Below are 25,854 nucleotides of genomic sequence, written 5' to 3'. Positions count from 1 at the left end.
AACTATCTCAAGGTTCAAATCAAAGAAGTTTGTATCAACACCATGATGTTCACTGCTTAACTCCTCAGCAGACCTACAAAGTAAGTTGCTGATCAATTTGGCTGTATGCAAGGATCTCTTATCAATGTAATGCTTTATATTTGTATGCGTGTATAGGATATACTGGTAAACACTTAATATCTGAGCAAGTCCTCAAAAAAGAAGTGGTCCTCTATTAAAGGACACCATTTCTGTTGTCAAATCAAACACACACCCCAACCTGAAAGAGATGTGGGTGATAAGTGTCCTTCAGCAGGATCAGCTGCCTCTCTCAACTCTTGGTACTATAAAGACCTATCCCTACTAGTCACTATATTACACTGGATGAGGCTCCCTTTATCAGCTGCCAACTATCTGACTACATTCTTGATAATGTTTCTCTATTACTAGTTTAATCTTTACAAGGGTCAATTTAAAATGAGTTACCTACTAGATAACGGAATGGTTCTGCTGGAGAAAAAATATAAACAGATAAAACAAAGCCAGGTTTATAATAAGGGGAACTCTGCCAGTGCAACTTTAAGGTACAGAAGAAAGTACAGAAGAAGTACAAAATGCCAAGTTCCAATGTGTGCCTAGACACTGACATTGCTCCCCTCAGAGACCTCCAAGTCCCCCCAAATGCTGCACATCCACATCTCCTCAGGCAAGAAAGGCAAAGTCTGAGATTGCAACAGCAAAACTACAACTACCAGAAAGTGCCTTCAAAACCAAATGCAGTAGCTGAAACCATTTGAGTATGCAGCTGTCAACGTAAGAATGTTGACACTGCAAATGTTTTTGAGCAAGAGTATCAGTTCTGAAGTTAATCAGAGGTAGAGAAACCTCACCCAACACCAAAAGGCTCAAAAGCTGTTTTCCAGGTCCTGTTAATCTCTCAGCACATTCCTCCTCAGGTGTTGGTATGTGGGTAGCATTCACAGAGGGACAGAGGGCCTATCTACCCTAAGGCTTTGGAAAACATGTGCAAAAACCCCAATAAAAATTTTAGGGTTAGAGAAACACACGAAACCAGGGAACACGGAAGTCGAGGCAGCTGATGGACTAAGTTAAGCATTTCTCAACACCAGAAATGCTAGAGAATGACACAGTGCAGCTATAACATAAACTCTCTTACTGACACTGGAGTGACTTAGTTGCCTTTTACCTTCAGCCTCCAAGGCCTTGAGGTACTAAGCAATACAAGCCAAACCAAGAAAGCATCATGCTAAACTTCTACACCGGGAAGAGAGAAGTGATGTATTAGTCAAGAAGTAATCATGATTTCCTGCATAAAAAAAAGCTCCAAGATCACATTAAGAGCACAGTACTACATTTTTCAAAGGTTTTGAACTTATTTTTAGTATAAAATATGGCCTTATTTGAGAAAATAATTGTTCCCACCAATGATAAAATCTTATTATGAAACCAAAGTAAATACAAACAATACCAGAATGCCCTCAATCAATTTTCTTTACATACACTAAATCATAACTCTAGTGAACTTCTGAACAAAACAAATAAATATGGATGTAACATAGAAAGTGTTTTAATCCTGGTCTTAACTTTCTTCAAAATAAAGAAACATACGCATTGAAGACAAACAAAAACTATTTCTGAAGCATGCACAGTTTGTTTCATTCATGTGAATAGAGTATTTATAGCTCACAGTAATTAAAACAGTAGGACAAGTAGCAAGTACAAATTATTCTTTCATCAGTACACAGTTAAACAAGTCACCGCAGTGACAAAACAGAAACAGCCATAGCAAATTTAACTCTGAAGCTAGAATTCAGGACTGCTGGAGACACACTGCTACCTCTACCTCCTACACAGACATACACACACACACAGAGGAAGGAATAGTTCAGCTCCTTGGAGTGCAGATGATCAATACATAAAAGGCAGGCACAGAAAGCAATGAGCTGTTAGTCGAACTCATTGGAGCAAGACTGGAATACAGAGAATGGAGGGAGGGAACCATTAATGCCTTGGACAACATGCTTACAATAAATACTTCTGTTGAAAAATCATGCCATGATTTGGTAGACATTATTTACCAGAAATAATATCAAATCAGCTACTCGTGTCATCTTGGGATTTTCAAGAATCTGTATTAGCACTTAAACATTTCAAGTATAAAATCAACTATCTCTGCTAAGCATCCTAGGGAAAGGAGACACATCTGGGGTGGCCATGAAAACACTTAATGTCTAAATCTCAGAGGCCTACTTCTACAGACCCCTCTGCAAAGACTGCCTTAATCCCTGGCTCTGGCAATTCTTCTGGAATTACGCTGCTGTTCAGATTTTCACACTCATTCATTCACCACTGTTTTGCCTTTGTTTCACCTGCTCATGAGCACAGTCATTCCAGGGAGGGATGTGTTCTGCCTCACTACTTTGTACAAGCAAGGCTCCCTCTGAAGCTCTCACTACTGCATCCATTCCTGTCATTCCTTTGTCCAGGAAAAAACACGGGTTTTTTAGAAAGGCATTTCAAATGGAACATTTAAGGGCAATAAGACACCAACATACCAACCCATCATTTTTAATTTTCTTTTTTTTCCTGTCTACATCTTTATGTGGTCCCAAAAAGAGCCCTTTGTGTCTCAAAGAAGAGAGTTCTACCCATCCTTTTCAGGAGCAGATTACACAGAAATACACTGTGAACAATAAACTAATTTGTTTTGTTTACACAGTACCCTTATTTACCTTTACACTTACAGAAAATAATTCTCCTGCAGGAATCCAAGCTAACTAAAATCATCCCATACAGTAATTATTTGCAGTGATCAAGGTTTAATATACAACATGTTCTACATACCTCATTGGACTGCTTCCCACTATATGACATTTTCTTGATGGCCACCACTTCATTGGTGCGCACATCACGTGCCTGTAACAGGAAAACACAATCCATCAGATTCTTCAGGCCCCAACTTTCCATAACATGCAAACCACACACAATCATAAAATAATCTTTATTTCTTAGTTAACTTTTGCAGAGCATTAAACTAAAATATCTTCCAAGGGGTGTGATGCTGCAAGAATTGGAAATTTCTTTCCAAAGTGAAAGATCACCCTCCTGCCTGGGAGATACTATAAGGTGTGGCATTTTCCATGCTCAGCATCTACCAAGTGTCTGCAGGAGTCAAGCATTGTGACTTAAACTAAAAATCACAGCTAATAAAAGCAGCTCTGGTTCAAGTAGAAGGGATTTTCCTTAAATCAACTTCTCTCCCTGCCGAGGTCCATTCCATATGAAACAGAAGCAAGGCTCAGTCACCCAGTTCCATTCAAACCATATGGGAAGATGTCACACGATGCACTGGAGATACCTGCTCCAGACACTGGTGGCTTTCTCCCCAGTGCTCCCAAAAATTAACTTTTGTGGCTTAAAGGAAGGCAGATGATACAGAGAGAGATGGCAGCAATCCAAGTGACCCATCTTCAGATGAGACTTCTCAGTTTCATAGTATTGTTATTTACAGTGCACCATAAATGTACTATAGTTTTTCACACTTCAAAGGCAAACTTCCTGACTTCATACAGCAACAATGCAAGGCAAGAACTAGACAAGAAGCTGTGTTTAATTCAGTACCAAAGCAAGGGTTCATTCCCCATGGCAGAAGAGGCAGCACCTTGCAGGAAGAACGGCTCCAGACAAGACCCCAGATTTCCTGTTAAATATTTCAACAGCACAGGAGGGTGGTAGAGGAAAAGGCCTCTCAGTCTCTCTAATAATAATAATCAACTTGGACATGAAGCCAAATGATATAAATCAGAATAATGTGCACTACAGCATTCACTGATGACTGATGAAAACACTGATTTTTAATATATTTGTACTATCAAGCACAGCCTACCAGAACATGGATTAATGAAGTACTAGGGCTCTGCCTTTTGTAAAAAGGTTTTTCAGTCATGTTTTAATTCTGCTGTTCATTAAAGAGATTCCCAGAATTCCCTGTTAGTCTTTATTTCAACTGGTTATGATAAGCCTGAACCAATACTATTTTTACTTTCCTTTCTGTTTGAGGGGATCCTCTCACTGACAGTACCTGTAAGGTTGAGTGGGGGGGTGACTATTTTTGTTGTTTGAGATAAAAAAGGTAGAACAAAATTCTGACTCCTAGATCTTTACTGATTAAAGACAATCTCTGAAACATTCAACTGAGTGAGGAACTGTCAATAAAACAGGGAAGCAAAATACTACAGTAAAGCAGAAGGAACCCAGCTCTAACAAAAGAGAGTGGGTTATTCTTCTGCTCCATCTGCAGTGTTCCAGTGTAGTAGGTTTCCTGTGTCAAGCAAAAGCTATTATTACACTGCAGAACAGGGAGTAGGGTAAGGATAATACCAAAAATGATTCAGAGGTGCCAGACTTGCAGTTTCTAAGAAACTAAAACCATGAGGTGAACCAGCAAAATTCATATCAATTATGAAAGAAAAAAAAAAAGAAACTTTCTGCCATTGAAGGATGCAACAGAAACAAAGAGGAGCAAGATCAAACCCATTGTTGGGATCACTGCTAAAGCGGAAGGAAGATGGATACAACTAACAGTGAAACACTAAACTCTATTTTAAATAAGGTAGGGGAGATTTAAGGGTTGTATGAATTTTCTATTGGATAATTACCCCCACATCTATTTACCAACCACATTTTTTTGTGCAGGCTGTATGCCATGAAAGCAGCCTGGGGAGAGGATGCTTTGCATCAGAAAATCCAAGCAAACACCACCTGACAGAGTTTGCTGAACACCTACAGTCCTACAGAGGGAGAACTGTCCTGGCTGACACCCCAGAAATATTAAAATCACGGAGTTTCATTTGCTTTTTTTAGTTTCCCTGTGATCTTGGATAATTGAAATAACAGTTCCTCGATAAAAGCCAGGAGGATGTGCAAGGCTAGCTCCCTTAAACCATCCAAATGAACAAGGCTTGTTTTACGGCAGACATATATCCTGCTTTCCTCCAAAAACTCCACACAAAGGATCAACATCTGGTGACCAGAGTAGCTTCAGCATTGATACAGGCAAAGTATGCACAAAGAAAAAGTAGAGTATGTCACTGGCTTCAGTAATATCACTTAAAGCAGTTATTAACTATAATCCAATATTATATTAATTAGAGAAAGTTTCATTTGTTTGCAGTAGCTGAATCAAAATCTTGTTAAAGAAACTCAGGAAGTTTTATTTCTAGCTTTACAGAGGAATAAAGTACCCAAGAGATAGACTCTCCTATGTTTTAGTTCTTCGTGCTTATTTAATTCACATTAAATTTCCCTCTCCATGTTGGCTCTCTCATCTTTTGGGCTTCTGTTTGAAGAATGGGGTACATTGCACAGAATAGTTTCAGAATCAAGATCTCAGAACAATTAGTAGTAAAAAAGATACAACACAACTTACAGGTTTAAACTTCCTAACACAGAAACAACAATAGAGTATCCTTATCAGAAACCCTCTCTTGACAAAAATGAAGCCCCCAGACAGGTTGGAGTTGTGTGATGCACTGCTTACACTTGTCTTTACGCAAGTGCCAAATCAGAGGTACTTTCTGACAAAGAAGCACAATCCAAATGCCAGCAAGTAATTGCACTCTGTAGTGAGTAAATACCGATCTATAATGAACTGGTGATTTAAAATGGTGGGGGGGAAAAAGAGAAAGAAAGGGCTAGAAATTAATGGCCTCTGAGTTGTAATCGCTTTGGAAAAGGAGCTGGTAATGGGCCATCAGCCCTTACCACAACGACAAAGTTCAGGCAGGCTACAAATACCCCATGGCAGCTTCCTGCAGCTGTTTGGGAATGCTGTTTGCATCCAGCTCACAGGCTACCTGCAGATGCATTATCGGTTTCCATACCTGTGTGGTCCATGCATGCTCTGAAAGATACAGTGTTCCAAAAAAACTTCTGCAATATTTCTTCAGTACTATTTCCACACAGCAGGAAGACAGATTTGTCAGTTGCCTCCCTTTATATTCACTCTTTAACCAAAGTGAGTAAATGAGGTGAATTTAAGGCCACAGGTGAGTATTGTTTCGTTAGAAAACACTTCCTCCCCCAGATCCGTTCCCAGACAGTGGTGGCTCATAGTTTTAAGCAGGGAACAAAATTAAGAAGCTTTTCCTAATTAGTTCATCTGTGCTGCATTAAATTTGTGCTGGAAGGTTCCCAACATGGTCTGCTGCAATTAGTAACACTGAATAGGCATCTCATAAAATAGTGACACAAATGGCTTTCTGAAGGAAAATTGGCAGGTTTGGCCACACCTCCTATAATTATAAACGTGAAAAGGTTTTCTGAGAAAAGTGTTTTTTAATGAAGGCCCCACAGTATTTGGTTAACACACAGCAACCTGCACTGAGGTTACCATGAGGATCCCACTGCCAGTTAAGCTATACAAGCAGCCTGAGAAAAATTCTGCTGTCCAGACGTTCATGTCAAGTTAAGTTTTATGCAGATGGATACTGGGATTCTTGCCTCCAGTAGGAATGGATGTGACAGGACAAATGACAACAAAAGCACCAACACTCAGGTGTCAAACACAAAGAATGGCTTTAAGGGAGCCTCGGGGTATGCACAAAGGGGGAGAGAACTCAATTTCTCTCAAGGAACAGAGATGATAAGGAGATGATCGGACCAAGAGAACTGCACTGCCAGTCAGAATTGATTGAGCACAAGTCCATGTTTTAACTTGCACATAAATCCCTGCTTGCAACATAATGAGGCACCTAAAAGCACGGGGCAAGGACCAAGTTTCCGGGGCTTTTTTGTATGCAAACACCTTGCAGAGACTGCAAGTTTGTGAAAGGATTGAGACCATACAGACACACACGATAACATCTCTGCCCCAACCACCACACAAAGAAAATCACAGCAGTTTTTTTTTTTCCTTATTATGTTCAAAAAAGTCTAAACCCACAGTTGAAAAACAAACACAGCTAAAATTCACAAGTCATGGTGCTACTTACAAAATAAACTGCTCCGAAGCTTCCATGGCCAATCTCTCGGAGATCTGTGAAGAGCTTTTCTGGATCTTCTTTGAAGAAGAGCTCTGCAATTTCGGGGTCCTTCAGGCTGCCCGCTCGGCTGGTTGATGGCATCCTGCTGGGCAGTCAGCCGACTGACTATCTGGGTTTAAAGTGCTGCTTCAACCCTTGGCTCATCTGTATGAATGGAGCCTCTTCAGCATGGATTACTGCAAGAAAAAGATTGCAACCCTTCACTGATTATCCTCCGCTCAAAGAGCCTGAAACAAGCCACAGCAAAGCAGCTTCCACTTCCTCCAGAGCAAGCAGCCCTGATGCGTGAAGCAACACACCCTGTGTGCTGGGATAATGTCACAGCCCCACTGTGACACCAGTCAAGCATTTCTCCACGACAGAAACCAAAATCAAAACACAAAATGAAGCACATTCCATGTTCCAGCATCTGCTCGATCACCTGCAGAGCAGTCAGAGAATCTCTAACCTACAGTGACAACCAGTTCATCACCAATGAGCCCATATTGCCGTGACACCTTCCCTCTGAAAAGTTACACCCACTGTGTCCTAAAGAATTGTTTGGATTTTGTGATGTCTATCACAAAGTGCCTGTTCTTCAGAGATTTACTTGCAACCCCTTTCTTCAGAGAAACAGCATCCAGAACAGGAGATACCCGATTCCACACCCGATGCTCCTCCTTCTGCTCTGCTTCAGCAGAGGCAAACACACATTTAAATTGTGATTGGCACATGAGACAATGGACAATAGGCCATTGGCAAACACTTTCTTCAGAGGAACTTGCAACTTCAGACACGACTGGGAACGTATAAAATTCTTTCTGTCTGCACCATGAGTTTGCTTTCATTTACTACAAGCTCTGTGTCTTGGAATCTATCCAGAATAAAAGTATACTGTTAAGTTGTGCTAAAATCTTAGTGTATCTTTACAACCGGTGATGCCAAACAACCACTACAAACAAAAAGCCTTTTTGTTTTCCCATTAAAGGAAGCTATTGGGAATTCCTACCAAATCTCTGTAAATTATCACCGATAAAAACAATTCTGTCACTGGCAAACAGTTAATCACACATCTTGCTTCTTTCCAAAGAAATCTCTGTCTGGCCAAGACTTGTGCTTTTTAAATTTCTATTTTGTATCTCAAATTTGTTTTTTAAAAAAGCTGGGGTTTTATTTCCATTATGAAGATGTGAAAGACAACAAACCTGAGCTTAACCAACACATCAGAAGGCCCTGTCCATTTCTCCTCCCTTTCTGGACACTATGAACTCCACCTTTCTCCAAGCCTCTAGACCATCAATGAATCATTTGTTTTCCACTCCCTGCAGAGCAATTCCTGCAAGGATGGAAAAAGACATATTCCTGCATGTTTGTACTCAGTGGTTCTCTTCTCTGGAGAGTTGCAGCATGTGGAAGTGCCACAGCCTGCCTGCTCCTTGTTAAGAGACCTCCCAGCACTGCTGCAGAGCCCAGCTGTGAAACACAGGCGAGACGTAGCTGGTTGTAAACTCCACAAGAGTCTCCAGTTTTTCTGAGGAAGACAGGCATGGGAGAGAGAATACAGAGAAGGGAAGCAAAATCCAGCATTTTCCTCCAAGCAGTCAGCATTCAAAGAGATTTATAATGCAACCCAGAATGTGTTTCCGTGATAGCCCGCTCTCAGGGGATAAGGAAAAGCCGACACTGAAATCCCAGTGGTGGACCAAGTAGAAGAACATATACACACACATACAGAAAATATGCAGCTGCTCACAACTCTGCCACACTGCAGTGCTGAGCACACACACGTTTCCTATCGACGCAGGATCACTGCAGGAGCCTCAGAACAACCAGCATCTGCACACAGCTGCCAGTGAGGCCGAGTGGGATGCACAGGAATGGGACTGTGATATCCCCACCTTCCCTTGCATAACACAGTAACTAATACCGTGTGGGAAGGGAAATAATTAGCTCCAGCTCAGCCCATACCTGAAGCACACTACATTTATGAAAGCTGGAGGAAAAGTGGGGTTTCTGTTATTTTGCTTTCTTTCTTATAAATCAACAATATTCCACTTGATTCCAGCTCTAGCAAGCACATAACACTGAAAGACAACTGTTTCACATTTACAGGCCCCAACAAAACAATAGACAAAAAGCATGTCAGAAAAGCAAGAGAAAGGAGCTGGGGGAAGGGAGCTGATAACCAGAGCACACTCAGTATTATTGAAGGAATGTTTCTTGGATCGACGGTAATGATGTCATGTTCCATCTTTTAAGAAGCATCAGATTCTTACAAAAAGGACATTGTTGTTCAAAAGCAACTGCTGCAATCCCAGAATGCCCTTTTCCCTACATCTGTTAGTCAGAGGGGCTAGGCTTGGATAAACCTGCTAATATGGCCAAAAGTCACATGTCCCCGCGAGCGAGCGTGCGTGTGAGAGCCAGCGCGAGAGGAAAACCCTGCGCTCGCAGCTGAGATGGATTACAGCCTTCTCCCCCTCCCCACCGACCCCCCATGCCAAACCAGCCACCAGACTCATTCTTGGCGTCCTTTCTGAGCATGCCTCTGAAATGTCATCAATAGGAATATTTCCTCCTGCAGCTACAACTCCTACCAGGCCCACTGACAACACACACAGGCGTGGGACGGGACAGAGCAGAACTCCTCACCTACTGTGATACACCTTAAAATACACTTTTTCCCCCCTTACTCCTGAGAGCATCAAGACAAATTCCATTATCTTTATTCTTGGAAATAATTGCTGCTTTGAAAAGCATGAGAAAAAAACCATTAAGTATTAAAATCTATTTAACAGAATAGTCACAAATGTGTACATGACACTGTGCTTATCGTTTCATCTCCTTAGATGGAACAATAAAATGCATTAATGTAAATTCCATCCATAAGAAAGCTCTACACAGTCTCGCTCAATAAAGTGCTCCCACTTTCATGGATGCTACAATATTAAATTCCCTCAGTCTTCTTTTTACCTGGACAACAGGCACTGCCAACCAAAGCCCAGCAGTGCCAGCAGCAGAGCTCTGCCTACTGCCTTGCAGTAATGACACCTGAATGCTTTGGGGAAATGGAAGGGAAGGCAGGAGAAGCAGCATGCAAAGCAGTTATTGCATTATTTTAAGTGTATTAAAAATACAGGTGAGACTTAAGATTAAAACAAAAAAAATCAACCCTACAAACACACTGCACTGAAAATTAAATCACACACCAGCAGGCAGCTGGTTTTCTAAAGTACAGTCAAGCTGCACTTGGGTATTTTACATTCTTCCACCAGTGCAGTCTCTTCACTACCGGTTTTCTGGATAGGTGCAGCTATACTGTGAAACACAATTGTTCCCAGTGGATAGGACTGATCATATCACTTAAGTTCAGATTAGGTGGCTTGATCCTGGCTCTGGCCAAGAAACTGGCACTGCAAACAGGATACGGCGCCCTCCGACCCTGCGTGACTACCTACAAGCCACCTTGCAGGCTGCTAAAATTAGAAAAAATAAATTCACATTTTTTCCTAGGTGTCACTCATACAAAAAGAGAATATTGCACTGCATAAACACAACTGTCAGGACTTAGATCAATTCCACTCTTAACCAAGAAGGTGGTGTAGGAACACGAGAAAGATTTAAAGCAAACCAGGGAATGCCAAGGCATAGGACTGGCCCAGCTCTATTTCCACACAGTAGTCTGAACTCACTACACTTAGTGGCTATCATTACTGGTGTAAATGACACTGACTACAGGACAAAATGTTTTATCAAATTACTTTCATCTGAACAACTATCAGTTAGCAGAAACCGCACGCACACATCCACAAAAGTCTATGAATTGATAAGATGTTATATCCCTGTAATTATGGCTATATTAAAGGTACACACACCCCTTGAACCTCTGACACAAGAAAGCTGAAGATGAGGACGGGATAAGACCTGTTCTCTGGAGTTTTCTGCCTCCTGCCATGTCATCTCAAGCTGAAGTTAAGACCCACCCCTGTGACTAACATCCCCTGGGATGCTGCAGAGCAGAACAAGCAAAGCTCGAAATGGTCAGTTGCCATATTTAAAGTGCATATTTCAGTCTTATGCTACAGAGATCTCAGAGAAATTAAAATCTGTCCACACTACACTAAACTCTCTCACAGCTGTCACTGTCACAGATAACCATTTTCAGGGAATAAACCAATGTACTAAGAGAATGTGCTTGGCCTTCCCTGCAGAAGAGAAGGGACTCACCCACTGAGATTATCACCTGTCCATTTTATTTCTCAAGTTCCCATCCAGACCAACTCAGTGAGTGACAGTGACTAGAAGGCACTTGGTTACACTAACCATGAGATACAGCAAAGCATTTGTAGTTCCTTAAGATGGTTCAAAAGTTTGCAGAAACCAAATTACACTACAGACTTGCTCGTAGATGATTAGCACTGAAAGCAGCTTTGTCCCTACAAATGACATTTCAAGGAATTTAACATATACAACAAGAACATCAGAACCAGAGCTAAACAAATACCATGTGAGCACAAAATGGAAACAACAAACAGATTTCTGCATCCATCATCCCATGTCTCCCCATTTCACTGGGAACAAGAGCCACACAGACTTCCACAATGGCTAAGGAGGCCAACAGGAAAGCTGTCCTCTATTACTGAACTATAAACAAAGTTATTTACAATTTGAGACATAAATCTTGTTTTATGTTATAGTCATCTGGTATCCCATACACTTAGCACAGTAACGTCTATAAAAACTTCTCTTTGGTGTCAAACATAGCTACAACTGTGTGTTTTTCCCTGACAGAATATATATGACACTTTAAAAACAAACAAACCAAGCAGGAGACCAGTTACAGCCCCTATGATCTTCACAGCTTACACTCTAACAGCAAAGACTGTTGTGAAAAAAGAAAGTGAATATTCAACACAAAAAACTACTGGCTCTTTGCAGATCTTCTTACTCAAAGTAATAAAACAACCAACAAAAAAACCCCTCACACCACCAAAAAACAACTTCCCACCACAACATAATTTTATTTAGAAACTGATATTTAGATCTTTTTTTTAAGAATCTTCATTGCATGTAGTGCAAACAGTTGCTAAATTTTAGCGTAATTTTCTCTGGCACAATCTAATGCAAAAGCATCAAATAAGATGGGGAATGAGTGTCATCATACAACTGTCAAAAACGGGAAAAGGGATTTTCTCTTACTTGCATATGGGTCAGATCCAGGGAGTGTATGAAGCTGAGATTAAATTATCCTCTCAACACACTATTAAAAATTTCCTGAATGGCTTCCAGCTGACACTGAAAATTTCCACAACTATCATAAATATGATAAACTGAAACTATTGAAAGAACTGACTTTTAATTTTTTTTCTTTTACTTGCAATTATGCCTCAAGTAAGAGCTAGATGGTAAGAATGCTTAAAGAATGATTAGGTTATAAGAATGCTTAAAACAAAGAATTTTAAAAGTTTCTGTGTGGTATTGAATATTTGACCTGAAAGCACGAATTTTTTTGGAAGTAGCAGACAAATCATTCCCCATTTCTATAAACTCTGAATAAAAGCTTGCAAGGTAAAAAAGATGAAAGCACTCTAAGAAAAGCAAGAACCTAACCCGGAATAGGAAGTGGAAGGGCTGTACAGTTCATGGGAACACAGCAGGAAAGATGATGAAGGTCCAGCACTGGAAGAAATGGAACACTCATCACACCGAGCAGTGCTGATATATGTGACTTTAGGAATGATGCTACTTAACCTTGACTTAATTTTGTGATCTGCATTTAAATCAGCCTTTAAAATTATAGGCTGAATTCTATGCATGGAGTTACCTTATCCAGAAAGAAAAAGGGCAGGGATTACTCACTACAGGTCCTATCACTTTATTTTCTGTTCCCAAAAGCCAGGTGCCAGCCAGTGGTGGGGCCTTTCCACAAGGGCACAGACAGGAGTTCTGTTGGCTTCTCTGAAATTCAGGGAACCTGCAGCCAGTGTGATACTGTCAGATTCAAGATTGACTTGCCTCCATCCTTCTGCAGAGCTCAGCAAACACAGAGGGACACACATTCATCAGGTCCTTCATGGTTCCTGGAAAAGTACATTCCTGATCACAGCACCACATTTCTCCTTCCAGCAAGCTTGTCAAAACGATATATACTGCTTTTTATTGCTTTGCATTTCTTCAAACCTCTTTTAACCCAGGCTCTGCTCCACCCAGTCAGCTCTTTTTTTCCTGTTCTGACAAAAGCAGAGCAATTCTCAAGGGCCTTAAGATGCTCTGAACACATGGAAGAAGAGTTACTCTGCTCACAGCAGAAGGTGGCTGTTTCCTTGAATAGCTAAAAACCAGCTTCCTGTCCACCCTCAGTGACCCCAGGCAGATGGCACCAAGACAGTTGTGTTCCAGTGACTGTCACAATGCAAGGTCCATCAACACCTCAAACCTCCCAGAACAGACAGGAATTGTAGTCCCTTGATTCATGTGAAACCCCATATCACAGACTCCTTGTGCACTTGGCTAAGCCTCTCTCACCAAGCTAACATGTTATTTTTTCTCCTCCTAGTTCTGCAATTTGGAATTCTTCCTAGAGTGGCAATTAAGGAAAAAAACCCACAAAATCCAAAACCCAGAAATGAAACAAGAAAAGGCTGGAGATGCAGCAAGAGGCATTTTACTTCTCCCATGCCCTGCAAAGGGGACAAAGGGCACTCAGGAACATCTCCCTTGGGATCCTGCTAACTTACTTTTACCACTTAGTCGTGAGCTGCAGCTCAGACAAAAAAACGCTGACGAAGTAATGAACTTGCCTTTCTCTTAATGATCTTAAAATCATTCTTTTCAGTACATTTGTTCTCCACACTGGATCCACCACGGCTGTCAGTCATTAAGGAAAAGGGAGGTGCAGATGAATGACATTCTACAAGAAACTGTTAGAAAAATGTTAAATACTCAGAAAATATCCAAAAAGCTGTCACCAAACTGATCATCCTAAAATGATGCCAACTACAAGCAGAATAAAACCACCTGGAATGGGATGAGCAAACTGGATTGTGGAAGGTACCTGCGGAGCACGGGAAGCCCCACTGAGATTCCTTCCCACGCTGCTTTTCACTCCAAGCTCATGTACATGAGATGCTCCTTTGCTTTCTGCCAGGCCCCAGGAGGAGGGTAAAGACAGAATCATTTCATCTCCAAGTGAGGAGACCCTCCTGCTGCCAAAGCCTGAAGCAGGTGAGATCTTAGAGCCGTGCTGGACACTTCCATCACCTGCCTTACAGCAGCAAGGGCACTTCACATGGTCTCTAACCCCAGGTACACCTCTGTAACAAAGTTCTGCTTCCTGCACAGGAACTTCTCCATAGTTCACAGCAAAGAACAGGGATGAAATGCTGTCCCCTCTATCTTTCACATTCCCTCACCTAGATATTTCTAGAAGGATAAGATGAATCTGCACCTGGATATTACAGTGAATTCTTGTAATTTTTTGTCTGTGTGAGCATCTATGTTCAAACAAGCTTTTCTTCCCAACTCAGTACTTCTTTCTTCCTCTGACAAGGAACAAGCCTACCATTCCTATAAGATTCCTTTTTCAATTTCTTTTTAAAAGATTTTTGAGGAATGGTTCTATCCTGAAGAAACCTCTTTGCAGATTTTTTTCCCTTTCTCTCTCTGCTTTTCTACCTCTGTTTTCTTCTTTTATTATACTTTTTCACGGAATAGCCTCAGGAAGACACTTTTATATTCCAGCACTGCTTGCATTTCTCTTATGCGTGTACTTGTAGACTCTGTGCCTTACTTTGATTTCCTCTCAAGATTCTGACACTAAAATGTCCATCATCAACTCCTTGAATTACTTACCCCAGCACACTTTCTGATCCTACTGAGCTGTTCTGCTTGGGTGTTTACTTTCCAGGAATGTCACTAACAAAAGGGTCAGAGAGTTGTGTTTCCCAAACCTTCACTGACAAGCCCAGGATCTCGTGTTTCTGGGCTGGGCGTAAATATTTATTTTTAATTATTTCTACAATCTTTGAAGTTTTCTAAGTAGTGCAAAAGATAACTAACTGGGTAAGTGTGCTCTTGTGTTAAAGACAAGATATTCTACACAAACTAAATCTCTTTTGACAGGTTTCATATGTCAGTCATAAGCAAACACAAACATATTTAACACACTTAACACTACTAGTACTCCTGAAAATGCTAGTTTTGTTAACTGGCAATTTTTACAATGTCACTAACACCAAACCTACCACTGACCCTACCAATTAAACAACGTACACAAAAGACAATCCTGACACAGTTAAGAAAAATTAATGCAAAAAAGCATCTTGCATTTTTTTTTCTACTATTTAAAATAGAATATCCCACAAGATCAAAAATTAGACCTATAGAACAGCTGAAGAATAGCCAGCACTCATTTCTCAAAGACCAATGCCATGAAAGTTCAAGAAGTGCTCACCATTCCCTGACATATTCAACACTAACATCTCCTGGATGTCTTTGCTTGTGATAGCTCTGGTACATTTATTAAGAAGGTCAGCTCTAAATTTAGTGATTCCTTAGGCTAGCAAAGCTATGAGGAAGGCAACTGGAAAAAATGAAATCTTCTGTCCCCCTTCTTTTGCAATTCATTAAGTTCACAGTCATTGCCCACTCTTTTCCTTTCCTAACGTAAAGCATCACATTAATAAACATTCTGTGAGTGCATCACCTACAGCCAACTCTCCATGCCCACATCTCTCCAACCAAGGAGCACATGTTATAATGGATCCAGTGTGGGAGATGCTGTGCTGGCAGCACACTGGCCAGGAAGAGGTTAGCAAGGGGCCAGTTGATGAGAGTCAATTAAGTCTAGAAGCAAAAATACTGGGAAACTCTAGCTGCCCATAAAAAAATTAGCCAGATATCCTAATGGGACTGGAGTTTAAAGAAACCTTTGCTTGACCCCTAAGCAATTCTGCCTCAGAACAATAAATAGAGTAAACGTAAGCAAATCAGCTATTTTGAATTCAGCATAAATTACTTAGAAATAAGCTACTAAAGCTCACAACATAGATAATTACCCTTGAGAAAAGAAGTAATTAAAAAAAGGCAGTATCACCATAGTTCTAGAAAAGAGGCCTGAAAGGAAGCAATTCAAAGTCTTTCTGGTCAATCAGTAAAAATCAATCCAACAATGGCTGCAGCCAAACTGAACAGAAGAATTAACGGAACTATTAATTAGTGGGAGCAACATGGTAATCACTTGGTGGTTGTGCTACACTAAGAACCAGAAAACGAACTATTTATGCACTAGACTATATGCCATTAAAAGAACAGAACAACTCAAAAGGATATTCAAAAAGAAGCAGGAAAAGTACACAAAATTATTGTGAGAATTAGTCATAGATGGAGAACAGAATCATCGCCTTGGAACTGATACAAAACTAAAAAAGGCAAGAGGTCAGGTAATAATTACATTTTGAACAAGAGAAAAGGCTCTTGCAACCAGAGTGACCACAGCTAATGTGTAGATCCAGCATTAATACCTGCACTTAAGGAATGGGAGGGAAAGGTACGTGATGACATTTTATTTAGGGCAACTGACAGCATCAGAAAGTACATAGGAACCTTAAAAAAGTGTATGGATAAGCAACAAGACAGGAGATGAAAGGTCAAAAAAGTAAAGAACAATAAAGCACACATCTACTCTTAAACTAAACATAACTCAGGAGCTGAGCCTGCTGCAGACAACTCAGCAAAAATAATTGCACAATTATGCCAAAGATAATGTCAGACTGTTTTTTTTTTAAAAAGCAAGATGAAGAATCAATCAGAAAAGTAATACAGAATTTCTGACAGTTCTTTAAGTAAGAAGTCTCTGCCATGGCCTGTTCCTGGAGATTATTCTTCACTCACATATAGTAAAATGGAAGCACAGTAAAACGGCCTTAGAAATGGGAAGTTGTAAATGCCTAAAAAGACAAACTAAGCTTCAGGAGAAAAGGTGTAAGAATTAAAAATCATAAATAAGAAGGCCATGATAAGTGCTCAGACTTCAAAAACAAAGGGAGAAACCATAAACTATAAGAGCGGCGTGTTTCTAACAGAGTGAAGGAATTCCACCGATCAAGGTATAAACAGCAAAATTAACCTGCAGAAATTAACTGTGAGACATTGAGCCCAAGAGACAGAAACACTGCTTTTTAAACCAGACATTTACATGAGTAAGAACATCCACAGCCAGGTCAGGTAAGGTATTCCTGGATGCTCCTGGCACCGCTTCTGAAGCACCCAGGTTGTCACCACTGCCAGGGACAGCAGATAGGACCAGACAGGCGAGGTATCAGAACCTGAATGACAATTTTTATGTTGCTATTCTTCTAGGGTCAAACAAGCACCATCAAAACACACGTTGTTATGAAAAGGTCAAATTCTTTTAACACAGGATTTTATAAAATACAGGATTACTATCATAAATAGAAAAAAGGTTTATTGAAAGGCTGCAGGGAAATAAGGAGAGGTTCTAGGAAGGTGCATGTATGTGATGGCCCCTCAGCACTGGGCACAGGCAGAGAAGCCCTGTCAGAAGCGATGACCAGTGAAAGATTATTCTGTTCTTTAGGAGTGGCCAACCCATTGGAGCACACAGACACTGGCAGTGCAGCAAGGATTTATAGAATTTAAAAACTTGCCTAAGTTTTTAACTTAAAGCATGTTCGAAAAGGGGCTCAAACATATTTCAGCTTCAAAAGAGTTTAAAACCTTTTATAGCTGTTAAATCTGTGCTACCAGATTATCTGTAGCCATAAATGGGGTAGCTTTAATGAGCAATTATGTCACACGTTTCTAGAGCCCGTGAGCACCTCCTTTCCTGCTGGAATTCCCCAAAGTCATGGCAATTTGACCAGTTTTACTCTAGCTCAGGTTATTTTTTTTCCAGTCTTCACATGACTGAGCAGAACCATTTCCTACACAGCACACAACAATGGGAAGAGGCAAACAACCAAAACAAATTTTAAAAATCCCCCTTTTTTTACTATTCTACCTACTTGAAGAAATGCCTCTCCAGTGGTTTCTGCAAGGTCTGAATCCCTTCTCTTTGTGCTTTTCACTTAAAACTAAAATAGTTTTCAGTATGTATTAAGATAACAAGCATAACCTTTTAATTTGATGAGTTTTATCTGCTTTCATGGGGAAAATGCTCCTTTCAACTAATACACAAAACAACTTGTGGCTCAGATATACAGAATATGTCTCAATTAGACTGTTAAGATCACAGGACTGAAGGTCCAATTAAGGTCCTGTTCCTGCTATTTTAAGCAACTTTATAATAGAATCCAATCATCAAATAATAACCAACTCCTGAGAACTTCTTGAAGCCACTACTCTGATTACAAGGCTGCTCCAGAACCCCACTCCTATTTTGATTAGGAACCAATTTAAGATTAAGAACTGATTAAGACTGATTTACAGATTTATTATTGTAAGTTTACACTGCTTTACTCTTTTTCCCACACCAGCCTTAGTGTTTAAACAGTTTTCTTCCCTTTTCAATACTGAGGGATAAATACAAGGAGAGAGAGAATACTGTTCCCTTAAGCCTGTTAGCTGAAAAAAGCCAGTTTTGTCTCTCTTTGTGACGCAGGAGAGAGAACTGACTTCCCAGACCATCCTAAAAGCCCTTCCTCACATCTGTCCCAAATGAAGCTTTAAAAAAAAAAAAATCCTCCACCAGCATTCTCCACATCTGCTTATTCCCTAGATATACAGCACTAAAGTTTAAAAAACCACCATGGTATCAAGGGATATATTCAAGTGTTTTACATCTTTCCATTTCTAACTGATAAACCCTATTTTTGTATTTCATATCTTTACATGCAACAATGTATCTTTATATATTCTATATCCTATTATATACTTGCTACTGCACGACCATTCACTTTGCAGAATTCTGTTCAGGTCTCCATACTGCAAATCCTCCAAGTCACTCAGTCCTGTCAGCTGCTCCAGTCCTCCTCTGGACTGACAATGTCCCCCAGCTTTGCACCAGCAAATTCCATTACCACAGTCCTTTCATGTGTACATCAAGACCAAAATACCACTTAAAACTGTCTGAAGACTGGACCTTGAAAACTTTTCAGCAGCTTCCCTGCAGCCCACATTTCTTCATTAGCACTAATTCATCCTTACACCATTATATCACACTTGGCTTTAGGAAATTTCCAACACTCTGCTGTGCTCTGTGCTGTCCTGACCCTCACCTATGTGGGATGGACTGTACTTGCAGTACTTCTCCAGCCTGGACACTGCTTGCTGCATCCAGCAACCCTGTCCTGTTGAGGATAATCCTCATAATCCATCTTGTCTCCAACCACGGGAAACATTGCAGAAATGGTTTTTCAACCAGAAGGTGTGGGCATGGAAAACACATCCTTGCTGCAGATGGATGAAGGGATCAGAGGTGTGCACGAACCATCATCCTTTCCACTCCTGTGCCAACAGCTGGCCCACATTCCTGCCCGACACTCCCCAGGATGCTCTTGCTCCCCATCATCTTCCCCAACTGCTACAGCTGGGAAAGACCTCACCATCACCAAACTGCTGTAACAAACACAACAGCATCTGGCACACAGACTTTACCAGGTACCAGCTGCACTGCCCCAAATTCACCTAGACGAGGAGAAAACTGGTTGTGTGATGCTGGGAATGAGTCACACACCCCTGGCTCAGCCAGCCCTGGCCTTTGAGCAAGGAGGGAAGCAGGTGCCAGAGCAGAGGGCAGCAGCAGCCTGCTCCCATCCCGCACGCTCGCGGTCCATCCAGCCAGCATCTGTCCTGCACTTCCAGCAGCTGGGTGGGAACAGAGACCTCCCCATCCTGGCACAGAAGAGAGGTACATGGTCTGTTTACCCAGAATTTTTGGGCATGTCTGCTGAAATTCCAAAGCCCCAAAAGATTTATTGTAGAAGCTCTGACGTCACTTTCACACAGGAACACACATCCTGGCAGTGAGAAATGACACTGAAGCAGGAGAAGTTTGTAAGGGCCTGCTTCCCAAATTCCGGCAGTCACAGGTTTGTGTGCTATGTTACAGCTGTTCTGATTGCTGACATCTCATCTCTTATGTACTTATATACCCATTACCATAGTAACCAAATTCCTCAGAACATATAATGCAATTTTTGTATCTGGTGTATTAGAACAAAATTATTAAGGTTACAAAGGCAAGCATTCCAAAATTAGAAAGTGTCAGAATTCAGACTGCCATCTCCCTTGCCAACCCATCTTCTCTTGCTGCCTCCCTCCCCATCTCCCAGGCTCCCAAGTCACCTCTCCTGCAAACCTCCATCTCCAGTTCTCCATCAGCTCCAGCTCCATCCTCTCCGACCCCTCTGCAGTCCCAGTTTCACTGTACTTCTGTCCTAACATATTCTTATCTCTCCCCTCTCATCTGACTTTTATACCTCCTGCATTCACACCAGGCATTTTCCTCCTCCACACTGCCTGAGTGCTCTCCAGGAATGATTCACTGAACACAGGACAGATTCCTGACAGTCTAGGAAATGGAAACAAGAGGAGCCTCTCTTGCAGGGTAAAGTCCTTCTGATCTCCCATAGTCCAGGGCTGGAGCATCTTCTGCTGCTCTCCAGGGATAACTGCCTGCTCAGCACCAGGAGCTGCAAAATGCCTCAGCAACACCCAGTGCTGGTTCACCCTCTTATTGCCATTGCACTGCAAGGATGGGTCCCACTAGGGAATAAGCCCCCATTTCAGGAGGTGCTCTGCAATTACAGAGTCTCCATCTTGATGGAACTTAACATAAACAAATTAACTGTTATACTTTACCTGCCTATAGCACTATTTTATACACATAAATATATCACTAGGAGGAAGACACATGCATGGAATGCTTAAGTGCTGTGTTTTCCCTGAACACCAGCACCTGCAAGCACTGTGGAATCAAGAGTTGAATCCACTGCAGTGCAATACACCCAGCACACTCAGCACGTTCCTCCTTACAGGTTTCCTAAAAAGTCCATCAAACCAGGACTTGGACATCCTTGTGCTTGACTGCCTCTCCACTAGAGAGAAATGTTGAGTTGATACATCATTCTGCACACACAGAAAGTAAATTACTAGATCTTTTCTTCAAGAACCTGCTTTAAAAAGTTATCTGTCTCTTTTCTGGTTTGGCAGTATTACTACTACTACTAATAATAATATTAAAATAATAATAATTACTAATATTACTAATTGTCCTGAACACAAGGGATGAAAGAGGTAGGTCAACATCTGCACCTGAAGCAAATACTTGGAACAACAATTCATAAACACGGCCCATACAGCAGGTTTAATGCCCAAGCTTTGTTCTACCTGGGTTAACTCTTACTATGAGTATTTTAAAAAATTCTTCTCTGGTACACCAACTCTTCAGCTCTCAAGTAAGAAATGCAGCACTTTTTTCTGGTCTGAAGAGAGGAGGAAAGAGTTTAAGTCACTTGAATGTATCTACTCAGTGTTACAGCATTTTGAGGACAGAAGGGTAATTTCAGCTCATGTAGAAACACATCCATCCTAAATTTGACAGAAAACTGTAATCAGAAATTGGTCTATTTCAACAGCACAAATCCAAACACCTCTATATTTCACAGGTTCTTTCTGTGCTCACACATAAAGCCACTTAATCCAGCTGTTCTCAGCAATCATTCACAAAAGCAAATGAATGAAAAAGAAATAATCAGCAACCATTTCCACTCCTACCCTTTAACTGAGGGGAACAATAATTTGACTGCTTCAGTCAATGGACAAACTATTTCCTGTGCATTTAAGCAGAAGGTTAATTGAGATATGGTGGAACATGCTCTCACACTTGGACTTTCTGAAAACAAGGTTGTCCTGCCTGCTTCAAGGACTTTGGCCTCAGCTCTTTCATTAAGTGAGGCAGGGAGCTGCCAACAGGTGACTTTTCCAAGACTGAACTGATCTTCAGGAGACATAAAGGAATAGCATTGCAAAGAAAAAGCCAATTAAATTGATTCTATTTTTCTCCTTAAGCATTCCTGCTGGCAGGGAGTGGGCTGGAAGGCTGTGTCCTGGCCTGGGCTGTGCTGGATGGCAGCACTGGCTGCTCCCAGGAGCTGTTGATCTGAAGGCAATCAGTGATTTGGTTGGTCCAAGCTCAACCACGCTGCTCAGAGCCACACAATCATGCCATCTAATGAAGGATGAGAGCTGGAGATGATTAAAGCTACTACCCAAAGCAATAACCACAAGCACAGCTGGAGCAGGACTGAGCTCTATGGTCTGAAGGGCCTCCTTAAAATGGTCTGCAAATATGTGACAGAGGGGCCTGGCTCTAGCAAGACATGAAGAAGCAAAGCTTCAGGGAACAAGGACAGTCACAAGAACAGTCCCAAGAGAGCGCTGGCACAAGGGATCTTGCCAGAGAGGTGTTAGAAAATTTCAAAAATCAATCACCTACTGGTTTGTTTTGGTGTTGGCTTTGTGTTCTTTGGGGTTTTTGTTTGGTTCCCCCCCCCAAGAAACAGGGCTTGATATTCTTTCTCAATTTTCATTTTGGAAAATGGATGACTCACACAGAACACTACACTTCTCTTACATGACACACCTTCTAGAGACCCTCCCATACCCCTGGAGAATTTATCAAACATTTTAGACAAACCAGGAGAAGTTGGCTGCATCAGAGTTTCAATACTGGAGTGGTAAATCTTTGCAAAAGAACAGCTAAGTCAGTGAATAACAGAATCACGACCATTAACATCTTCTGCCTCGAGACTCTCAGCCTTCCTCCAGTCAGAGAACATGGGGGCCGAAGGCTATCTCTGCTCCAGCAGCTGTTTAGAGGTAGATGTTATCAAATTCCTTCCACATCTGTTTAGATTTCAAGAGACAAGCACCCACATCACACACAAAAAAACCACCCTCACATCCTTTTGTCAGCCAGCTCTTTGAAGGGGCGCAGAGAAAGGAGGAGCTCCTCGCCCCAAGAGGCTTCCTGTGAAGGGCACAGGTAAGGTGTAACAGCAGAGTAATACAGGAAATTTTTGCACTACTGCAGTCTGCACTGCACCTTCTCTAGGGATAAACAAAATTCCGATCTCCACAATCTCCATGGCTGTCAATCTGACACCTTTTGTGAATACTAAATTCACACATACAAAGAACTTTCTCCTTTGTAGGTTTTGAAACATCTCACATGCCGTTTCCTACTGGTAACGGAACAAGCAGCATAATTTCATACCTGGCAATTTGAAGCCTCTTTCAGCAGTTTGGAATAATGGATTATGCCTTTTGTTTGTCAGTAGGAACAGGCAAATAAGAGGGGAAAAAAACAACTGCAAAGTTTCAAGCAGCAATTCCTGTATTAGAAGAAGAGCTATTTTCTGACTGCTCCTGTTGGCTAATAAACAAAGGGAACGTCAGGTGTCCATTTTATAAATTCTAAAGATCTCGGATTTTTGAACTGGGAAAGTAGGGCAACCTCCTGATACCTTGGGCAGATACATCCCTAACAACAAACCAGCAAAAAGCAAGAACTGCTCCCTCATCATGCATGCAGCTCACCCGAGCAGCCCAGCTGGACAGGGAGCTACTGAGAGCTCAACAGGCCATGCCAGGAAACACTATTTACTTTTTGGACACAAGCTATAAAGAGCAACCAAGAAGTAATTAAGGTTCTTGAACACAACGGGGCAAAGAATATCCACTCCAGTGTTGCTCACTGCCCAGAAGTTCTTATTACATCTGGACAGCTTCTCAGAGACCACCAGCCCATCCTCTCACTATCAATATTCACTTTAGAGCCTCCAAAAGACCCAAAATGCCTCTCTGCAGATTATTTTGCGAAGTCATTCTGAATGAGGGAATATCTAAAGCTCTAGCCTGAAAAAGAATAAACCTATCCATGTTTACAGGAACTGTATTGCTCAGTATAGCTAACAAGCTGCATGAGAGCCAACTGCTGCCAGGCCACAAAAGGGCTCCCAGAAAGAAGGAAAAATTCCAATACATTTTTATATTAATATAATCCCAAAGGCTTGAATAAAAATCATCCTGGTTATATCAGCCCAGCAGTTGGTTTTGGCTGCTCCCCTGACCCTGGCTAGGGCCCAAAGGTAATCTTGGTGGGAAGCTGCTGCTAGTACTACCTTGATATCTATACAAACACCTGAAGTGTATGGGACAGTTCTCTAGTAGAAACCCACACCAGCATGGGAAGAAGACACTGTGTAGTGCTCATTTAAATATCTCCAAAATAACCAAAACCAGAGAAAGCTTATATTAAAAGATAAAAGATATATGAAACAAGGAATACTTGGATATTCATAAAGTGCCCCTATATTTGTATCTGGCACAAAACATACATCCCATCCTCCAGTAAGGCAGGAAGGAGTTATTTTTGAGAACTTGATAGTAAAAACTGAAAAGAAGTAAGTCTGCTTCTCTTGCTCTCCTTTTCTATTAAGCTAATTCCTGTTGTATAAAGTCAGCTTGAAAGCTCCTTTCAAAGAAAAAGGGGGAGGGAGGAGAGGAAGAATCAGATCTGCTTGTTTTTGCATTTGACATTCAAGTCTCGTCGCCCTGTTTTGTTTTCCTGGAGGACGCAGCGGCGCAGACCTCGCAGAATGATGACATCACACCTACAAAAAAAGCCAAACCCAAACAGGAGGGAAGGAGCTCTCCCTCAAACTAGCTCAGAACAGCAGCTCTGCTTCTGGCTGCTACCTTTTGGACAACTCAAAACTCAGTGGGTCTGGGGGTAACCAAATATTCCCTTCAGACCCCTGGCCCATGTGAGCAGCCCACGAAAATGGGGAAGGTGACAGTCCTGCTCCTTTCCAGGCCAGGCAAAATCAAGTTAAGAGGTGTTTAGCTACTGTTCCCCTCTGGAGATACCTTGAATACTACATTATTTTATGCCTGTTTATACATGTTTTATTGTTGGTTAGGAGTTAGACAGGCAAGTGGCTTTTACCATGATGAAACAAAGCAAAGTACAGCATGTTTAAGTCGCTCAGTAAACTGGAAGCTGCTCTGTCTGCAATGCTTTATAAAGTTATTCTTCCATATGAAGTAAGAATTCTGAGCAGCATCTTTCCTGCAGAGCAAGGAGCCATGCTGCACCAGGGACGCAGGAACTGCTAGGCGTGCATGCATGCAGAGTGCAGCACCTGCACAGGATAAAAACACTCCTCTTGTGGTGAAGAAGTGTTCATACCCTGTATTTACTAAAACTCCAGAAAGGCCCTTGCCAGAACATGTGCACTCACTGCTCCACGTCACAAGGAGATTTACCTTTCATGTAATATCTGAACTCAACACATTGACATGATTGGCAAGCTGAGAAATAACAGGCTTTAAGTGAGAAATACCTGCCAAATCTTGGAAACAAATCTCCATTTAAGACACCAAACTAGATAGCACACGACCACTCTCCTTGCTTCTAACAATTTATGACTTAATTTTCACAATAACAAAAAAAATCAGGAAAGAAACACAGAGAATTACAGAACTGGAAGTCACTAAATATCCAGCGGTCATATGGTTCCACTTATAGCAACTGAACAGCACAATGGTGGCAAAGCATTCGACTGCTTTTGCTGTGATTTTTTGGTAATTGAACATGAAACTACGAAGACTGCCATATCTGCCTTATGTACATGTCTTGTACGTAAGTACAAGCTCAATTCAGACAGAACACTAATAATTCCTCAAAGCAGCAAAACAAACCTAGCCTTGCTATTAACTTAGGGACAGTGCTCCAACAGGAACATCAGCTAACCAGGGTTTATTCTCAGATTTTGTCCAGAAAAATATTTTTTAAATATGCCCTCAT

At 41.3% G+C, this 25,854-nt stretch overlaps 1 protein-coding gene across 3 annotated transcripts in view; it reads right to left on the bottom strand.

Moving 5' to 3' along the window:
• TAOK1 (TAO kinase 1) overlaps positions 1 to 25,854 on the bottom strand; it is a 69,048-nt gene that overhangs the window by 33,244 nt on the left and 9,950 nt on the right. For 2 of the 3 annotated variants that reach the window (XM_039562884.1, XM_039562885.1), the window contains exons 2-3: positions 6,993 to 7,219; positions 2,845 to 2,916 (exon numbers count right to left, since the gene is read on the bottom strand). In XM_039562884.1, coding sequence (XP_039418818.1) covers positions 2,845 to 2,916; positions 6,993 to 7,124 — 204 coding nt within the window. In that variant the 5' untranslated portion in view covers positions 7,125 to 7,219. Of the gene's footprint in view, positions 1 to 2,844; positions 2,917 to 6,992; positions 7,220 to 7,342; positions 7,610 to 25,854 lie in introns of those variants that run through there. The other variant, XM_010402414.4, reaches the window with a different exon arrangement.

The sequence above is a fragment of the Corvus cornix genome, chromosome 19 (assembly GCF_000738735.6).
Source record: "Corvus cornix cornix isolate S_Up_H32 chromosome 19, ASM73873v5, whole genome shotgun sequence".
In the NCBI taxonomy this organism is placed as follows: Eukaryota; Metazoa; Chordata; class Aves; order Passeriformes; family Corvidae; genus Corvus; species Corvus cornix.
Note: the sequence above shows the minus strand (reverse complement) of the source record. Positions and strands in the feature narration are given on the sequence as shown.